This window comes from Schistocerca americana, chromosome X (genome assembly GCF_021461395.2).
Source record: "Schistocerca americana isolate TAMUIC-IGC-003095 chromosome X, iqSchAmer2.1, whole genome shotgun sequence".
Lineage (NCBI taxonomy): Eukaryota > Metazoa > Arthropoda > Insecta > Orthoptera > Acrididae > Schistocerca > Schistocerca americana.
In genome coordinates, this window is record NC_060130.1 from 480,538,895 (window position 1) to 480,558,371 (window position 19,477).

Sequence of the window (19,477 nt, forward strand, 5' to 3'; positions counted from 1 at the left end):
AACTCATCGATTCCAAATTTGCATGACAGTTGTGGGATCTCAACCAATACTTGCAATAATATAGCAGAACAATAGACAATAGTCTCAATAAGCCATGATCCTGTTGCTGTCGAATTCCAAAACATGCTTGTAGAAGTCTCATCCCCTTACACGAGGCATAATGCAGTCTTCTCACAAATTATGACCATATACACTTGGCTTCTGAATGAGAAACCTACTGTGCAATTTTTCCTTATACACAGAATGCAGGTGTTGCTACTCCTTTCTACTTATTGTCCTTGGGCTGAAACAGTAATCATTTGCATATCCTATCATGCAATCCACTGCATGTCAGTTTGGTGTTTGTTGCATGTTGTGTTCCTTGTGCTGCAACTTTAATGCCTGGAATCACATACCTCCAAAATTTATTCATATTTGCGATGGTTGCTTTGTAAGCAATGCAAAAATTGCCTTGCATTATTTCAATACATAAACATTGTTATTGTACCAAATTCTTTCATCAAAAAGTTATAATGGGGTTATGAGCTCACCAACAGGTTTTCCAAAAATTTCATTCCACTTCAACTCCAAATCACAGTCTGAAAGGCAAATTGCAGCTACATAAACTATAAAATATACTACTGTCACCAGTCCCACAAACATAAGGAAATCCATCACAATTTCTTGAAGAAATGTGGAAGAACTTGTAATTAATTTTCAATTCTGTTATTCAGCTCCTGGAAGATAATGCAAACAAAAACATAGTATTTAAAATTAGGGCAATAAAAACAGCAATGGAATACAATCAAATCCAAGTATAATTTTAATCAATAGTAAGCAGGCAAAATGAACAAAGCGACAACATTGTGACACAATTGGGAAGACAATGCAATGAGGTATAGCAGTTCTTTACTCCAAATAATGAATACAATAATTGCTCAATGTATATAAATGAACAACCTAGTAATGAAGAAGAAGAAGATGTACATGTTTTTTCATAATTGTGATATTTAGTTTTGCCAAAAAATGCATGAATATCATGAGCAGTGTGCAAGCTTATGTAGCACTACAGTGAAACACTAATTCATTCATTAGTGCGACAACTTTTGATCAAACATTAATAAGTTCCTTAACAGTTTACAAATAATCAGATTTAACAGTGTTAAGTGATAAACTCTTGTTGCAAGAAATGTAGATCAGATCTTGTTCCAAAACCAAATACATCGCACATCCTTAATCAACAACGTGATTTGATCTCTTTAATTGCTGTTCTGTCCTGTTGGATCCATACACAAGAGTAATCCCTGCACAAAAATTGATGACAACAGCTCTTTAAATATCTGCAACATGAACTAAAATCAATGTAGTCACTATACATGTGAAATTCAAACAGTTATGTCACTCAGTAAGTTAATTTATGAGTTTGATTTTTCACAGATCAAGGCTGAGGATAAATATGACACATACATATGTTTCATTACAATTTTCATTCTAGATTCCACGATTCTGTGATAATTACAGAAACTAAAGAAACCTAAGAAAGCACTCACTAGCCTTTAGTATCTGTACACATAGTAGACAATTACATGTTAGTGAGTAGGATGACGACGGTGGTGGTGGTCTCGGTACCATGAGCAGTCCATGCAGTTGCGATAACACTGTCCCCCAGATGGCACAGTGGCTACTGCACCTGCCTACTAAGCATGAGATCCTGGGTTCGAATCCTGGTTCGGTACATATTTTTGCAAGTCGCCATTGATTCCGCTTAATTTACTGCTGCAGCTGATGGCAGTTATCTCCCGTCAATTTACATTTTCTGTTTCACAGCTGGGGGATCTGTGTTGTGTCTGTTATTTCAAAGGAACAGACACCATGCATTCAAATACAGAGGAGCTTATGATGATAGCGATTCAGTAAAGCAGGTGCTGCAGCACTCAGCACCATATAGCGCCCATCACGGTAGGCACTGCCGTGTGAAGCATCCAGACCATGCATGGATATGCAAACTGTTATAGTACACTCAGTAGTGAAAGCATTAAATTCTACATTGTGATGATGTTTCACTGAAGGAGGTTGTAATGAAGATCCTCATATCAAAAGATGTAGAGGGGCAAAAATGACATTCATACAATGAAGGCTTTCACGACTGGATGTTTCAGCTGCTGAGAATTGTTCCGGGTTGTATGGCCGTGGCCCATGGAACTATTCTATCCCTGAAGTTTCGCCCAAGGCCATCGTGTGAAATCTAGGCCACGCCCAATTTCCACGGCATTTAGGCCGCTCTCTGACGTCCGACTCCGTCAGTCAGCAAGACTCAGCACAATCAGGATTACCTCTGAAGATGTCCAACACAGCCTTGGACGAAATGTCAGGGATAGAAGAGTTCCATAGACCATGGCCATACAACCTGGAAGAATTCTCAGCAGCTCAAAAATGACATTAAAGAAAAGTGATTGCAGAATAGGCAAGCAATCAGCATTTTTCAGTAGAGGGAAGGAAACCTAAAAGTAGTAGCCATCATTCACCTGTCATCTATGGCCCTCTGTGCACCAAACTAGCCTTGGTGCCGATTTTGGATAGTGCCACTTTGCCATGCACAGCATACTTTAACCACGGTGGCATGGAAACATTTTACAAAATTAGTCGTTTCGGAAATACTTCCACCCTTGACCCTAAAGCCAATGATCATGCCATCTTGGACAGCAGATAAATCAGTCCATTTTTGCATTAGGACAATGGCTGCACTGTTTTCCACATCCCCTGACATGCTTTATATAACCTACACTGCTAGTGCTGCCACCTGCTGTCTTTGAGTGGTTAGTGCACACTGACATTGAACATATGTGGTGGTTACATTAATGTGACTTGTCTGTGTAATATCACAAGAACACATGAACTATAATTCTTTTTTGTGATCACAAAATACAAGGAAATGCAACTAACATTTCCAATAATCAAGAGTACCGAAGAGTTTAGTGAAAGATTTCATGACCTGAAGTATCACACAAGTCCTTGAGCACCAAATCTCAAGATGATGTGGCTGTCACCAGTATATGAATGATGATATAATTTATCAGAAGGCCACAAGAAATACAATGTTCTGCCAGGAAATATTAAAACTGAAAAAGGGCTGTACTGCTGATACTCATGGCACTTTTCCCATATCAGCACGTTATTTGTACTATACAGCATTTACCACATTTGCATACGGTACCTGGAACAGCTGCTACTGAAGCCAGCTAGTAGATCACTTTCATCTGTTGTGTTTTTTGATGATTCTGACTGTATGGAGAAAAAGCCACTGAACTTGATAATATATCAGTTTGCTTCCACTCCCATAGTGGATTTCACATACCACTTTGCAGACCAATATTTGGCTGTCAGTTGAACATGTGTCACTCTCTCACAGTTGAGGAAGAGGAGGAGATGAGTAGTATTTAATGCCCCGTGGACAGTGAGGTCATTACAGATGGAGCACAAGCTCAGATTAGGGAAGAATGGAGAAGGGAAGCTGCCATGCCCTTTGGCTTTAAGCAATTTAGGGAAACCACAGAAAACCTAAATCAGGATGACTGGATGCAGGTCTCTCACAGTTGAGAAAGCAAGTGGTTGCAAACTGAGTTAGGTTTGCTGGAGTAAATAAAATATTCTACATTTATATGATTATTCCTGAATATTTATTCTTCAATGCATAATACATGGTGGCAACTGCAAGTGAGAAGCAGAAGAAAAATCCAATAGTATTTAATGTTGCAAAGTAACTCAATTTGGATTAACTTTTAATGTGCAAAGCTGAAATACGTCTTTATGAAACACTGTATTTGGCAATAATTTGAGCCATTTTTTTTAAGTTTCAGGCTTGAATGCAGATAGTAAGTGCAAATATCAGTGGCAATGAAACTTTGAGTCATGGCTCAATATTAGCTGAGATAGCCTGATGGTAAAAGTGACTGCTCACAAAAAGCATGAGATTCAGTTTCAGAAACCAGTCTGGTTCAAATTTTCATTAGTTAACACATTTCCACTGCATTACATATTTGGATAAAAACAACATACTGGTTGTCAAAGAGTCTCAAATTTCTTTTAAATCTGAGAAAAATTACACTTGTATTCTGAATTTTGATTTTTAAGCCAGCCTTTTTTTCTGTTTCATGTTATCACTATGATTTTTGCATTGTTTGTACTGATACACTCAAGCAGGTGGACAGTGTCATATACCAGGTCATTTCACCAGGAAATGTTAAAATGCCATTGATCCTTCTATTGGATACCCATACTGCTGTACTTGATGTGGATACTGAACAAATTTAGGAACTCGCTTTGACTACCTATCACCACTACCATCTTGACTTACTCTTTGGGATTTTGTTCTTGCAACCCAGTGTGGGCCTGTCTGTTCCTAATCTTACAGCAACATCCTTCATTTCAATATAACAAAGGTTGCTTTCTCATCTGATCAGGTGATTTTGGGACTGACCATTCAGTACTCTGGTTCATCAAACTGGTAATGTAATCCATGACATGATGAACACTGCTGCCATTTTCAAAAATGAACATCTGGCTATAATACTGTCTATGTCACCCTGCTGAACAAGAATAGAACCTTATTTCAGGTGCTGCTTATTCTAGTAAGAGAATCAGTATTGGGAAACTACCACTATCATGTTAATCATTACCAACCTTTACCAGAGCAATTTCCACAACAGTGGGCAAGTCCATGGCATTACTGTACTGCAATCAGTTACTTGTGCTCTATTAAAAGAGACAGATGTTCTTTGCGAAAATAAGTATATTTAAGATTCATCCCATGGAGTAAATGTACACAGAACCTTATAATGTGCATTAAAGGGCTCAAAGAGGAAAAATAGATGAGAGATTTGCACTAGGAGATCTCTGAAGCTATGTCTATTGTAAAATGCTGCTGTGAAAGCTTCAGTCAGATCGAATCACCATCTTTAATGTATCAGTGGAAATGATGCCCATATTGTAAATTATTGCATAGAAATATTTGAAATACATCAGTTAACAATTGTTGCAACTATGACTTCACTATTTCATCTCAACATATATACAGCCCACTTCCATTTCATTTCCGCAATTATATTTTCACTCCAGCCTTCTCCCTGGTCCATTTGTCTGTTTTGCCATCTCCACCAGCAATCTCCATTACACACCTCTCCATGGTCTACCAAGCAGGACTCAGGTTTGAAACATGTCACACAAAATATTTCATGTCTCACTGCTGTAAGTGGGAACTAATAACACACACTGATTGCAAAGTTATTGTTTCATACACATTAGAAACTTAGCTCTGAAAATTCTTTTTCCTTTCTCAAAAGTACTTCTGGTGATGTTTACTCTTTCAGTTATTTCTTCTGCTGTCTAAGTCTTAAACTACTTTCAATACAAAAAATCATCAATTGGTTTTATGATTTCATTGTTACTTTCCATTATCTTCTTTTCAATGTACTGGTTACACAGTGCCTTACCCTTATAAAAAATATATATAGCAAGATATAATGAAAAAACTGATTTAAATGACTAATGGCAAATTATAGCTGGTCTTCAGATACTACAGAAAGGTAGGTGAAACAGAAAACTAAGTGTTATTTTAATCCTTTAATACAATGTGTAAAGTAGCTACTGTTCCATATTTTTAAATTTTGACAAAGTGTTTCAATTTTTCATCTTTACTTTAACAATAACCATTTATTAAGAGAAAAAAAATCTTTTCCAATGTCAGAATTCATATCTTTTACCTTGGCATTACATGTGGAAAGTTTCAGTCAGCAAAACTATTACCGACAAAGCATGAGTTCTGGTAGGAAAAGGTTGGGGAAAGTAACTGGTTGTGTCATATTCAAATAAATCATGCCAGCAATCACCTTCATCATCAGGAGTGCCCCAAGGAAGTGCAATAGGACTGCTCTTGTTCCCTATATTCGTAAATGTTAAGACAGATGGAACGGGCAGCAATCTGCGACTGTCCGTTGAGAATGCTGTAGTGTATGACAAAGTGTCACAGTTGTGTGACTGTGGGAGGATATGGGATGACTTAACAAAGAATTTCTATTTGGTGTTATGAATGGTAGCTTATTCTAAACATAGAAAAATGTAAATTAATGTAGACGAGTACAAAGGAAACAACCTTGTAATGTTCTAATACCACACTGGTGGCATACTGTTTGACACAGTCACAGCTACTGCATACTTACATGTAACATTACAAAGCAATATGAAATGGAATGAGTATGTAAGATCAGTAAAAAAATGAAATGTCGTGTGACGAGGGCCTCCTGTCGGGTAGACCGCTCGCCTGGTGCAAGTCTTTCGATTTGATGCCACTTCGGCGACTTGCGCGTCGATGGGGATGAAATTATGATGATTAGGACAACACAACACCCAATCCCTCCAGCGGATAAAATCTCCGACCCAGCCGGGGATCAAACCCGGGCCCTTAGGATTGACAGTCTGTCGCACTGACCACCCAGCTACCAAGGGCGGACTAAGATCAGTAGTAGGGGGAGATTGCATACAGAACACGTGTGTGACCAATTCTTGAGTATTGCTCACGTGTTTGGGATTCCCACCAAGTTAGATGAAAGGAAGACAATCAAATAATTCAGAGACATGCTGTTAGATTTGTTACCAGCAGGTTCAGTCGACATGTTGGTTCTATGGAGATGAGATTTGAACCCAAATGGGAATTCCTAGAGGGAAGATGATGAACTTTTTACAAAACACTATTGACAAAATTTAGAGAACTGGCATTTGTGACCGACTGCAGAACAATTCTACTGCCACCAATGCACATTTCACATAAGGGCTGTGAAGGCAAATTAGGGCTCATAGAGAGGCACATAAACGATCACTTTTCTCTCGCTTTGTTTGCGAGCAGACCAGGAAAGGAAACTAAACAAATAGTGGTGGTACAAGGTACCCTCTGCCCTACACCGAACAGTGGTTTACAGCGTATGTATGTAGGTGTACAGCTGATTTCGAGAACTCACACAAAAACCTAGATTTGAATGGCTGGTGGGGATCTGAAACCAACTCTTCTCATATGAAAGGTCATAATCACTGTGCAAAATTATATATTGTGTAAATAAATACTGTCAATATAATTCATAGAAATCACTCAGAACTCAGGTAAACAGGAACCAACTAGAAATAAAACATTACCCTCCTTCTCCAACATATCTTTAAATTCTCTCTTAATACAGGGTTTGAGTGATTCGAGCCTGTTTACAACTTTCTTTAATTCTTTCCTAATTTCTCTGTTTAACAAGGAATCTTAGGTAGCAGTAGCAGTTGATGTATTATACATGGGTTTCTACAGCCTCTACTGGGATATTTGCCTCCTGAAGTATGTTTTGATCAATCCACCTGTCTGTTTCTAAAAAAAAAAAGAAGAAGAAGAAGAATAATGATTTTTTACACACATCATATTTAAGTTACTTTTTAACAACACTCATAATGACAAACAGTCACACTGAAATTGTAATTTAGTGTCAAAAATACTTTTTTTTTTTAAAAAAAGGGGGTGGTATTAGTGTGCTAAAGAAGAGAAAAATATTGTCATGTGCTGTTAAAGTCATAACTATTCTACCAACCTAACTTTATGCATCACACATAATATTAAAAATGTTAAAAGACATCTTACTGTAGACCATAAGCTCCATGCAAAATATTTTACATGGAGTACAAGTTGTATAGCAAGGTTTCTTTTAACAAATATTTATATGCTAGAGAGCACCAAGCAAACAATATTATAAATACTTCTTTTGAATTGACATTACATAGCCTGTGATTGATCAATGTCTCATCTAGTTACGTATGCATAATCTGCAGCCAGATGGGCACATGTTACTCATAAGGATACGATTCTTGGCAATAAAATTTGAGTATCTGCACCAGATCCACTGAGCAAATAATTGCATGAGAATGACCCTTGGAGAGGAGGGGGGAGGGGTTAGGTTTAGAAGTTTCACTTGCGTATTCTATTCATCTTTTTGTTAGCTAGTTTCACATAAGGCCTCAGACTGTTAATGTCCCCCATTTGCATTTCCATTTAGTTCTAATGCTAATGAGGTGGTTTCAAAGTTTTTTGTAAAAAGAAATGGTGTCTGGTACGACAAAGGGGGTAAGTTACTTGAAAGGTCAAAGCAATGGCATACCACCTCTCAGAGGATCAAACCTATTAAAGTGCGGTGAATTTCAAGTTAACTTTCAGCTTTACACCTGCTCATCATCATTATTATTTTCTTTCCTTTCTCAGATGTTATGTCTGGTTAAAAATGGAAAGTGACGTGGACCTTGATCAAGCGTGACTTCCTTTTAACTGTACGCTATATGTTACATTGCATTTAGGAACTTTCGGGTAATTGAACATGTATCAATAATTACAGATTTCTGTAGTTTTATATATACGTTTGGATGTAACTGTATTGTGTTGATGCACTGGTGGATATTGTATGGTATGACTCCTGTAGTTGATAGTATAATTGGTATAATGTCAACTTTATCCTGATGCCACATGTCCTTGACTTCCTCAGCCAGGTGGACGTATTTTTCAATTTTTTCTCCGTTTTCTTCTGTATATTTGTTGTATTGGGTATGGATATTTCGATTAGTTGTGTTAATTTCTCCTTTTTATTGCTGAGTATGATGTCAGGTTTGTTATGTGGTGTTGTTTTATCTGTTATAACGGTTCTGTTCCAGTATAATTTGTATTCATCATTCTCCAGTACATTTTGTGGTGCATACTTGTATGTGGGAACGTGTTGTTTTATTAGTTTATGTTGTATGGCAAGTTGTTGATTTATTATTTTTGCTACAGTGTCATGTCTTCTAGTGTATTCTGTATTTGCAAGTATTGTACATCTGCTTGTGATGTGATCTACTGTTTCTATTTGTTGTTTGCAAAGTCTGCATTTATCTGTTGTGGTATTGGGATCTTTAATAATATGCTTGCTGTAATATCTGGTGTTTATAGTTTGATCCTGTATTGCAATCATGAATCCTTCCGTCTCACTGCACTGTATATATCGCCTTTTCTTAGTCATGTGTTGGATGCATCTTGATCGATGTGTGGCTGTGTTAGATGATATGGATGCTTGCCATGTAGTGTTTTCTTTTTCCAATTTACTTTCTTCGTATCTGTTGATGTTATGTGATCTAAAGGGTTGTAGAAGTGGTTATGAAATTGCAATGGTGTAGCCAATGTATTTATATGAGTGATTGCTTTGTGTATTTTGCTAGTTTCTGCTCATTCTATAAAGACTTTTCTTAAATTGTCTACCTGTCCATAATGTAGGTTTTTTATGTCGATAAATCCCCTTCCTCCTTCCTTTCTGCTTAATGTGAATCTTTCAGTTGCTGAATGTATGTGATGTATTCTATATTTGTGGCATTGTGATCGTGGAAGTGTATTGAGTGCTTCTAGGTCTGTGTTACTCCATTTCACTACTCCAAATGAGTAGGTCAATATTGGTATAGCATAAGTATTTATAGCTTTTGTCTTGTTTCTTGCTGTCAATTCTGTTTTCAGTATTTTTGTTAGTCTTTGTCTATATTTTTCTTTTAGTTCTTCTTTAATATTTGTATTATCTATTCCTATTTTTTGTCTGTATCCTAGATATTTATAGGCATCTGTTTTTTCCATCACTTCGATGCAGTCGCTGTGGTTATCCAATATGTAATGTTCTTGTTTAGCGTGTTTTCCCTTGACTATGCTATTTTTCTTACATTTGTCTGTTCCAAAAGCCATATTTATATCATTGCTGAATACTTCTGTTATCTTTAGTAATTGGTTGAGTTGTTGATTTGTTGCTACCAGTAGTTTTAGATCATCCATGCACAGCAAATGTGTGATTTTGTGTTGGTATGTTCCAGTAATATTATATCCATAATTTGCATTATTTAGCATGTTGGATAGTGGGTTCAGAGCAAGGCAGATGCAGAAAGGACTTAATGAGTCTCCTTGAAATATTCCACGCTTCATCTGTATTGGCTGTGATGTGTGATTATTTGAATTTGTTTGGATATTAAGTGTGGTTTTCCAATTTTTCATTACTATGTTTAGGAACTGTATCAATTTAGGATCTACTTTGTATATTTCCAATATTTGTAGTAACCATGAGTGGGGTACACTATCAAAAGCTTTTCGGTAATCAATGTATGCGCAGTGTAGTGACCATTGTTTAGTTTTAGCTTGATATGTTACCTCTGCATCTATTATCAGTTGCTCTTTACATCCTCGTGCTCCTTTGCAGCAGTCTTTTTGTTCTTAATTTATAATTTTGTTCTGTGTTGTATGTGTCATTAATTTCTGTGTCATGACTGAAGTTAATATTTTGTACATTGTTGGTAGGCATGTTATGGGGCAATATTTTGCTGGGTTTGATGTGTCTGCTTGATCTTTAGGTTTCAGATACGTTATTCCTTGTGTAAGTATATCAGGGACTGTGTATGGGTCTGCAATGTAACTGTTAAATAATTTAGGTAGATGCGAATGTGTTGAGGTGGACTACTTTAGCCAGAAATCTGCTATTTTATCTTTTCCAGCGGTTTTCCAATTGTGCGTAGAATTAATTGTTCGGGTGACTTCATGTTGCAAAATTATCACTTCAGGCATTTGTGGTATCATCTTGTATGTGTCTGTTTCTGCTTGTATCCACCATGCATGTCTGTTGTGTTGTACCGGGTTTGACCATATGTTGCTCCAGAAGTGTTCCGTGTCTGTTATGTTTGGTGGAATCAGAATTTGCTTTTCAGGTGGTCATTAGAAACTTGCTTTAATTGTGAACCTTTACAAATTTTGTGTCACACCATATTCTACTTGTTCATGTTCAAACAAGAGACTCAGATTCAAACTAGCATTGGATACAATTTTTTAATATAAGGTACTGAGTAAGGGTGGACAGGTAGGCAAATGAAACTATTCAAGACCTGAACAGGACATAAATACGAAAACTAATATACAATTCAGAATGAAACACTTGTAATTCAGAGGCATTTAAAGAGTGCTATGGAAGTATTTCAGAAAAAAATTCCAAATTTGTGTCATTCAGAAACACAAGACTTGTTTCTTTTGGAATATATGAACTACAAGTGAGTCATGTTGAAGATGTTTATAAACATAAAATATCTTTAAAGTATACATCCTCAGAACTGTTGTAGCACAAAACTACTGAAAACACCATTCTTATGTCACTACCTTAGTAAAAAGGAGTTCTTATTTTAAAGAAAATAATTAATTTTCTGCAAAACTGACAGCCATCACATCATTTTCCTCAACAATTTTCTCCAAGTAACTTTTGTCAGCATTACATTTTTACAGCAAAATATTTTTTTCACAACTAGCAAAAGCTTTAAGGCTACCTCAAGCACACTTGTGCTACTTTTTATTTGCATCATCAGTCAACAGATACCATACCATACCATACCAACCAACTAACTAAAAGTAATATTCCTTTGTTTATCTACTCAAGTTTCATATGTATGTTTGTTTCAGATAGATTACTTTGAGGCAAGGCAGATGTTAGGGATTTGGCATATGCACCCAACTAGTGCATACACAATTATTATGCTAAATGTTGTAAAAACAAATTATTTAAGTTTTCTCGCTCATTTTGGAAACAGATTACTCATAAATTTAATGACAAATACTCTAATTTAAAAGATTACAATTTAGAAATATGAGATCTATGCATTTACACACGATACAAAATAACCCACAGTTTAGTAGGCTCATCAACATTCTATTATAGTTCTAACTGCAGTATTTCTTTATTTTCATAAATTCATGGCATTGTAGGGGTCATCCACTGGAGCTGGAAACCCCTCCTATTTTGTTAGGCTGCAGACCGAGGACCCGTGTGGCATCATTAGACACAATAAAACTGTTTTCAAGATTATTACATTTATTACTCAGAATACAACACGCTGCCGTGTCTTCTGGGATGGCTAGTGGTTATGTAATCTGGAGAGGAATCCACTGAATCCAACAGTGGAGTCATGGCTGCCAAAGACACCCCATCAACTCAGAGAGTAAGTCTATGACACCCTGGTGCAGAGGTCTGCCACCTACCAGCGAGGTAGGCACACCCTGTCGGTAGCCTTGCTTGCAGATGGTGGGACCGCAACAAGGGGATTTGATTCACATGCTGTTTTCAATAGTACTCAGTCCCTTCCAGATCACTGCTCACTTTGTCCCACTAGGTGGACCGCGATGTCTGACGCCATTCTGAAACTGGCCCACCAGTAGGGTGGGCTCTAAGACTTATGTGTTACTTGAGTTTTAGTGCAGCTTCTGCCCTGGAGCAGAGTTGTGTTGCTAGGTCTTTGGACTACCCATCGATGCTGGCTGCTGTGCAGACTTCTGTACTGAATGCTGGAATTCATTATCTGTGGCTACAGATTGCTGATCATCTTGTTAGGCAGCAAGTGTAATACAAACACATACAATCACACACACAAGATGTAACCATACCAAAACCAGAGAATTAATCCTACTGACAAGTGGCCTAGGCTAGTGGGGGTGGGATATTTATGTCATAAGGAGACACTCTGCTCCATGTTGTCATACGAAATGACTGAATTGGTTCTGTTCTTCATGAATCATCAGCAGTCTTCAGTTACACAACATTTGCTTAACGAATCTGTTACAGTGTCTTTACTACTTAGTCAAACCACTCCTAGGCAATGTTACATCCTGCCTAATGTCTCTAACATAATGTTACAAATGGAGTTCGGTCAAAACTCTGCTAACAATTTTCTGCTGATCTTTTTTGCAGTCTTGCTAGAGAGTGTAGAGGTTCCTGTCTTCCTGACTAATGGAGTTGAAATGTTTACACTTCCTGCTGGCAGCTGTTGATAATTTTGCGCGATTGACTATCACCAGCTGTTTAAATGTAGAAAATTTTGGTTACCATTTCCTCATGAATTGTCACTAACAACATACATAAAATTACCACTTCCTAAGCAAGTATACTGTTAAATTCTTAAGTTCAGCAAAAAAAAAAAAAAAAAAAAAAAAAAAAAAAAAAAAAAAAAAAAAGGTCATGCTTTCCACTTATTTCTGGTAGCAAGTTTCATAGGGAAACAAAAAAACATACAAGAAAGAAAGAACCAGCATAATTATACACCAAAATGCTGTCACTTTCTGGCATAAAGTGACCAATTTTTCATTAATGGTGGTGATAATTTGTGGTAGTGCCATCTGACAGAGGTAACATCTATCAATATCATCATAACTGAGGGGAATTTTTAAATACCCATGAGAAACCCAGAAAGTTCTAACAGTAATTACTTGACAAATAAAACGAGGCTACTGTAAAAACAGACGGGCAACCCAGCACTTCAGGAAAGCATTTCTCTCTATTTAAAGGGCTCACAGACTGTCTTTGCATATCATTCAATATGGCATTCCATATACACTCCTGGAAATTGAAATAAGAACACCGTGAATTCATTGTCCCAGGAAGGGGAAACTTTATTGACACATTCCTGGGGTCAGATACATCACATGATCACACTGACAGAACCACAGGCACATAGACACAGGCAACAGAGCATGCACAATGTCGGCACTAGTACAGTGTATATCCACCTTTCGCAGCAATGCAGGCTGCTATTCTCCCATGGAGACGATCGTAGAGATGCTGGATGTAGTCCTGTGGAACGGCTTGCCATGCCATTTCCACCTGGCGCCTCAGTTGGACCAGCGTTCGTGCTGGACGTGCAGACCGCGTGAGACGACGCTTCATCCAGTCCCAAACATGCTCAATGGGGAACAGATCCGGAGATCTTGCTGGCCAGGGTAGTTGACTTACACCTTCTAGAGCACGTTGGGTGGCACGGGATACATGCGGACGTGCATTGTCCTGTTGGAACAGCAAGTTCCCTTGCCGGTCTAGGCATGGTAGAACGATGGGTTCGATGACGGTTTGGATGTACCGTGCACTATTCAGTGTCCCCTCGACGATCACCAGTGGTGTACGGCCAGTGTAGGAGATCGCTCCCCACACCATGATGCCGGGCGTTGGCCCTGTGTACCTCGGTCGTATGCAGTCCTGATTGTGGCGCTCACCTGCACGGCGCCAAACACGCATACGACCATCATTGGCACCAAGGCAGAAGCGACTCTCATAGCTGAAGACGACACGTCTCCATTCGTCCCTCCATTCACGCCTGTCGCGACACCACTGGAGGCGGGCTGCACGATGTTGGGGCGTGAGCGGAAGACGGCCTAACGGTGTGCGGGACCGTAGCCCAGCTTCATGGAGACGGTTGCAAATGGTCCTCGCCGATACCCCAGGAGCAACAGTGTCCCTAATTTGCTGGGAAGTGGTGGTGCGGTCCCCTATGGCACTGCGTAGGATCCTACGGTCTTGGCGTGCATCCGTGCGTCGCTGCGGTCCGGTCCCAGGTCGACGGGCACGTGCACCTTCCGCCGACCACTGGCGACAACATCGATGTACTGTGGAGACCTCACGCCCCACGTGTTGAACAATTCGGCGGTACGTCCACCCGGCCTCCCGCATGCCCACTATACGCCCTCGCTCAAAGTCCGTCAACTGCACATACGGTTCACGTCCACGCTGTCACGGCATGCTACCAGTGTTAAAGACTGCGATGGAGCTCTGTATGCCACGGCAAACTGGCTGACACTGACGGCGGCGGTGCACAAATGCTGCGCAGCTAGCGCCATTCGACGGCCAACACCGCGGTTCCTGGTGTGTCCGCTGTGCCGTGCGTGTGATCATTGCTTGTACAGCCCTCTCGCAGTGTCCGGAGCAAGTATGGTGGGTCTGATACACCGGTGTCAATGTGTTCTTTTTTCCATTTCCAGGAGTGTAGTTACTGCCCATCTGAACCATTGAACATCTACAGGATCATACAGCTATCCTTATACAATATGTTCAGCAATTCAGATGGGGTAGTAATTATAGGATTAGCATATTGATATATGACATGACATTTGAATATTATTTCATCTTTTGCAAGTATTAATATACACCACCCGCGTACAATTGATTGGGCTTTATGCACTTCTAAGTGTTTCATGCTTTGCTTTAATATACACAGATACCAAGAGGATGGTTCAAAAATCAAAATTGTAGTAACAATAAGAAAGAATTTTTTTAAAAAATTAAATGGTAGTTAATAATACTGTTCTTAACTCCTGAAGGTGGTTCTCCATATTTTGTATGTAAATCTAACCACAATGCACAATGCTTTTGGTTGCATTCCTCTGCTGATTCTGTGTGATAAAGTATTTCAGATATTGAGTCACAAGAGAGTTCCATAGGTGAACAATTTCATAGATGTATTATACCCCCAAATTCGAGCTCTTAGTCTGAAACTTAAGTTATGTAGACATTCACTTATAAGTTTCTCTGTGTGTGGTAGTCCCTAAATATTTGTACAGTTCTTACTGACTATGATGACTTATTGCCAATAACAATGAGAATCCAACAAGAGATGAATAGTCTGGCTATGCACTACTAGTTTCCAGTTTACACCTATTTTCTTGGGGGTATCGTACTTGCATAACAATTGCACATACTGAAATTCGTGTTCGAGTCAGTCAGTAATGATCTCGTTTCAAACCAGAAACAAGATACAGCTGGAATTGAAAGTACTACCTGAAATGTACAAAAGGAATTTCTGCTGTAGTACTGCACATATTAGTAGTGGCAAAGTGATAGCTTACATCAAAACAAATGATATATGGTGCTCTGTAATTGGAAAAGAAGGGGGCAGGGGGGTCACATTGAGTATGTTGTACCTAGGTTGTGATTATATACCTGTTGTCTACAATGTGAACAGTACCGTTTTACCATCAGTAAGATCTCCAATTTTATAGTACAATTTCTTTGTGAATGTAGTAATACATGAATTATTGTTCTAAATTATGTATAGAGTTGTCCACCTGCTCATTTTCAATCTAATTTTATCCAATGTACAAATTATGACACTATAAACATCACCACCACCCCTCCGGGCCTCAAAGATCAATGTTATACAATCTGATAAGGGCGTTTACACAACAGCGGGTTGTTGTTGTTGTTGTTGTTGTGGTCTTCAGTCCTGAGACTGGTTTGATGCAGCTCTCCATGCTACTCTATCCTGTGCAAGCTTCTTCATCTCCCATTAATTACTGCAGCCTACATCCTTCTGAATCTGCTTAGTGTATTCATCTCTTGGTCTCCCTCTACGATTTTTACCCTCCATGCTGCCCTCCAATACTAAATTGGTGATCTCTCGATGTCTCAGAACATGTCCTACCAACCGATCCCTTCATCTAGTCAAGTTGTGCCACAAGCTCCTCTTCTCCCCAATTCTATTCAATACCTCCTCATTAGTTATGTGATCTACCCATCTAATCTTCAGCATTCTTCTGTAGCACCACATTTCAAAAGCTTCTATTCTCTTCTTTGTCTAAACTATTTATCGTGCACGTTTCACTTCCCTACATGCCTACACTCCATACAAATACTTTCAAAAACGACTTCCTGACACTTAACTCTACACCTGATGTTAACAAATTTTTCTTCTTCAGAAACGCTTTCCTTGCCATTGCCAGTCTACATTTTATATCCTCTCTACTTTGACCATCATCAGTTATTTTGCTCCCCAAATAGCAAAACTCCTTTACTACTTTAAGTGTCTCATTTCCTAATCTAATGCCCTCAGCATCACCCGACTTAATTAGACTACATTCCATTATCCTAGTTTTGCTTTTGTTGATGTTCATCTTATACCCTCCTTTCAAGACACTGTCCATTTCGTTCAACTGCTCTTCCAAGTCATTTGCTGTCTCCGACAGAATTACAATGTCATCGGCGAACCTCAAAGTTTTTATTTCTTCTCCATGGATTTTAATTCCTACTCCATACTTTTCTTTTGTTTCCTTTATTGCTTGCTCAATATACAGATTGAATAACATCGGGGATAGGCTACAACCCTGTCTCACTCCCTTCCCAACCACTGCTTCCCTTTCATACCCCTCGACTCTTATAACTGCCATCTGCTTTCTGTACAAATTGTAAATAGCCTTTTGCTCCCTGTATTTTACCCCTGCCACCTTTAGAATTTGAAAGAGAGTATTCCAATCAACATTGTCAAAAGTTTTCTCTAAGACTACAAATGCTAGAAACGTAGGTTTGCCTTTCCTTAATCTTTCTTCTAAGATAAGTCGTAGGCTCAGTATTGCCTCACGTGTTCCAACATTTCTACAGAATCCAAACTGATCTTCCCCGAGGTCAGCTTCTATCAGTTTTTCCATTCGTCTGTAAAGAATTCGCGTTAGTATTTTGCAGCTTTAACTTATTAAACTGATAGTTCGGTAATTTTCACATCTGTCAACACCTGCTTTCTTTGGGATTGGAATTATTATATTCTTCTTGAAGTCTGAGGGTATTTCGCCTGTCTCAGACATCTTGCACACCAGATGGTAGAGTTTTGTCAGGACTGGCTCTCCCAAGGCTGTCAGTAGTTCTAATGGAATATTGTCTACTCCCGGAGCCTTGTTTCGACTCAGGTCTTTCAGTGCTCTGTCAAACTCTTCACGCAGTATCGTATCTCCCATTTCATCTTCATCTACATCCTCTTCCATTTCCATAATATTGTCCTCAAGTACCTCGCCCTTGTATAGACCCTCTATATACTCCTTCTACCTTTCTGCTTTCCCTTCTTTGCTTAGAACTGGGTTTCCATCTGAGCTCTTGATATTCATACAAGTCGTTCTCTTTTCTCCAAATGTCTCTTTAATTTTCCTATATGCAGTATCTATCTTACCCCTAGTGAGAGAAGCCTCTACATCCTTACATTTGTCCTCTAGCCATCCCTGCTTAGCCATTTTGCACTTCCTGTCAATCTCATTTTTGAGATGTTTGTATTCCTTTTTGCCTGCTTCATTTACTGCATTTTTATATTTTCTCCTTTCATCAATTAAATTCAATATATCTTCTGTTACCCAGGGATTTCTACTAGCCCTCGTCTTTTTACCTACTTGATCCTCTGCTGCCTTCACTACTCCATCCCTCAAAGCTACCCATTCCTCTTCTACTGTATTTCTTTCCCCCATTCCTGTCAACTGTTCCCTTATGCTGTCCCTGAAACTCTGTACAACCTCTGGTTTAGTCAGTTTATCCAGGTCCCATCTCCTTAAATTCCCACATTTTTGCAGTTTCTTCAGCTTTAATCTACAGTTCATAACCAATAGATTGTGGTCAGAGTCCACATCTGCCCCTGGAAATGTCTTACAATTTAAAACCTGGTTCCTAAATCTCTGTCTTACAATTATATAATCTATCTGATACCTTTTAGTATCTCCAGGGTTCTTCCATGTATACAACCTTCTTTCATGATTCTTAAACCAAGTGTTAGCTATGATTAAGTTATGCTCTGCGCAAAATTCTACCAGACGGCTTCCTCTTTCATTTCTCTCCCCCAATCCATATTCACCTACTATGTTTCCTTCTCTCCCTTTTCCTGTGCTTGAATTCCAGTCACCCATGACTATTAAATTTTGTCTCCCTTCACTATTTTAATAATTTCTTTTATCTCCTCATACATTTCGTCAATTTCTTTGTCATCTGCAGAGCTAGTTGGCATATAAACTTGTACTACTGTCGTAGGCGTGGGCTTCATGTCTATCTTGGCCACAATAATGCGTTCACTATGCTGTTTGTAGTAGCTTACCCGTACTCCTATCTTTTTATTCATTATTAAACCTACTCCTGCATTACCCCTATTTGATTTTGTATTTATAACCCTGTATTCACCTGACCAAAAGTCTTGTTCCTCCTGCCACCGAACTTCACTAATTCCCACTATATCTAACTTAAACCTATCCATTTCCCTTTTTAAATTTTCTAGCCTACCTGCCCGATTAAGGGATCTGACATTCCACACTCCAATCCGTAGAACACCAGTTTTCTTTCTCCTGATAACAACGTCCTCCTGAGTAGTCCCCACCCGGAGATCCAAATGGTGGACTATTTTACCTCCGGAATATTTTACCCAAGAGGACGCCATCATCATTTAATCATAGAGTAAAGCTGCATGTCCTCAGGAAAAATTACGGCTGTAGTTTCCCCTTGCTTTCAGCCATTCGCAGTACCAGAACAGCAAGGCTATTTTGGTTAGTGTTACAAGGCCAGATCAGTCAATCATCCAGACTGTTGCCCCTGCAACTACTGAAAAGGCTGCTGCCCCTCTTCAGGAACCACACGTTTGTCTGGTCTCTCAACAGATACCCCTCCGTTGTGGTTGCACCTACGGTACGGCCATCTGTATCGCTGAAGCACGCAACAGCGGGTAGTAAAAATTATTAGTACCAATATTTACTCAATATTTTAAACAGAACAAACATGTAAAAAAAAAAGAGTGTGACACATACATCATAATTCGAACTGTCAACAAAGGCTACAAAATGGAACCATATTCCGGGATAGTTATTTTGTATCCAATCTTTGTAAAAGTTTGT

The 19,477-nt window shown here is 38.9% G+C and overlaps 1 protein-coding gene across 1 annotated transcript in view; it reads right to left on the reverse strand.

Annotated features, from left to right (window-relative positions):
• LOC124555792 (dehydrogenase/reductase SDR family member 7) overlaps positions 1–19,477 on the reverse strand; it is a 205,340-nt gene that overhangs the window by 178,158 nt on the left and 7,705 nt on the right. The window contains exon 2 of the mRNA XM_047129853.1: positions 531–716. Within this exon, the coding sequence (XP_046985809.1) occupies positions 531–654 (124 nt within the window). The 5' untranslated portion in view covers positions 655–716. The remainder of the gene's footprint in view (positions 1–530; positions 717–19,477) is intronic.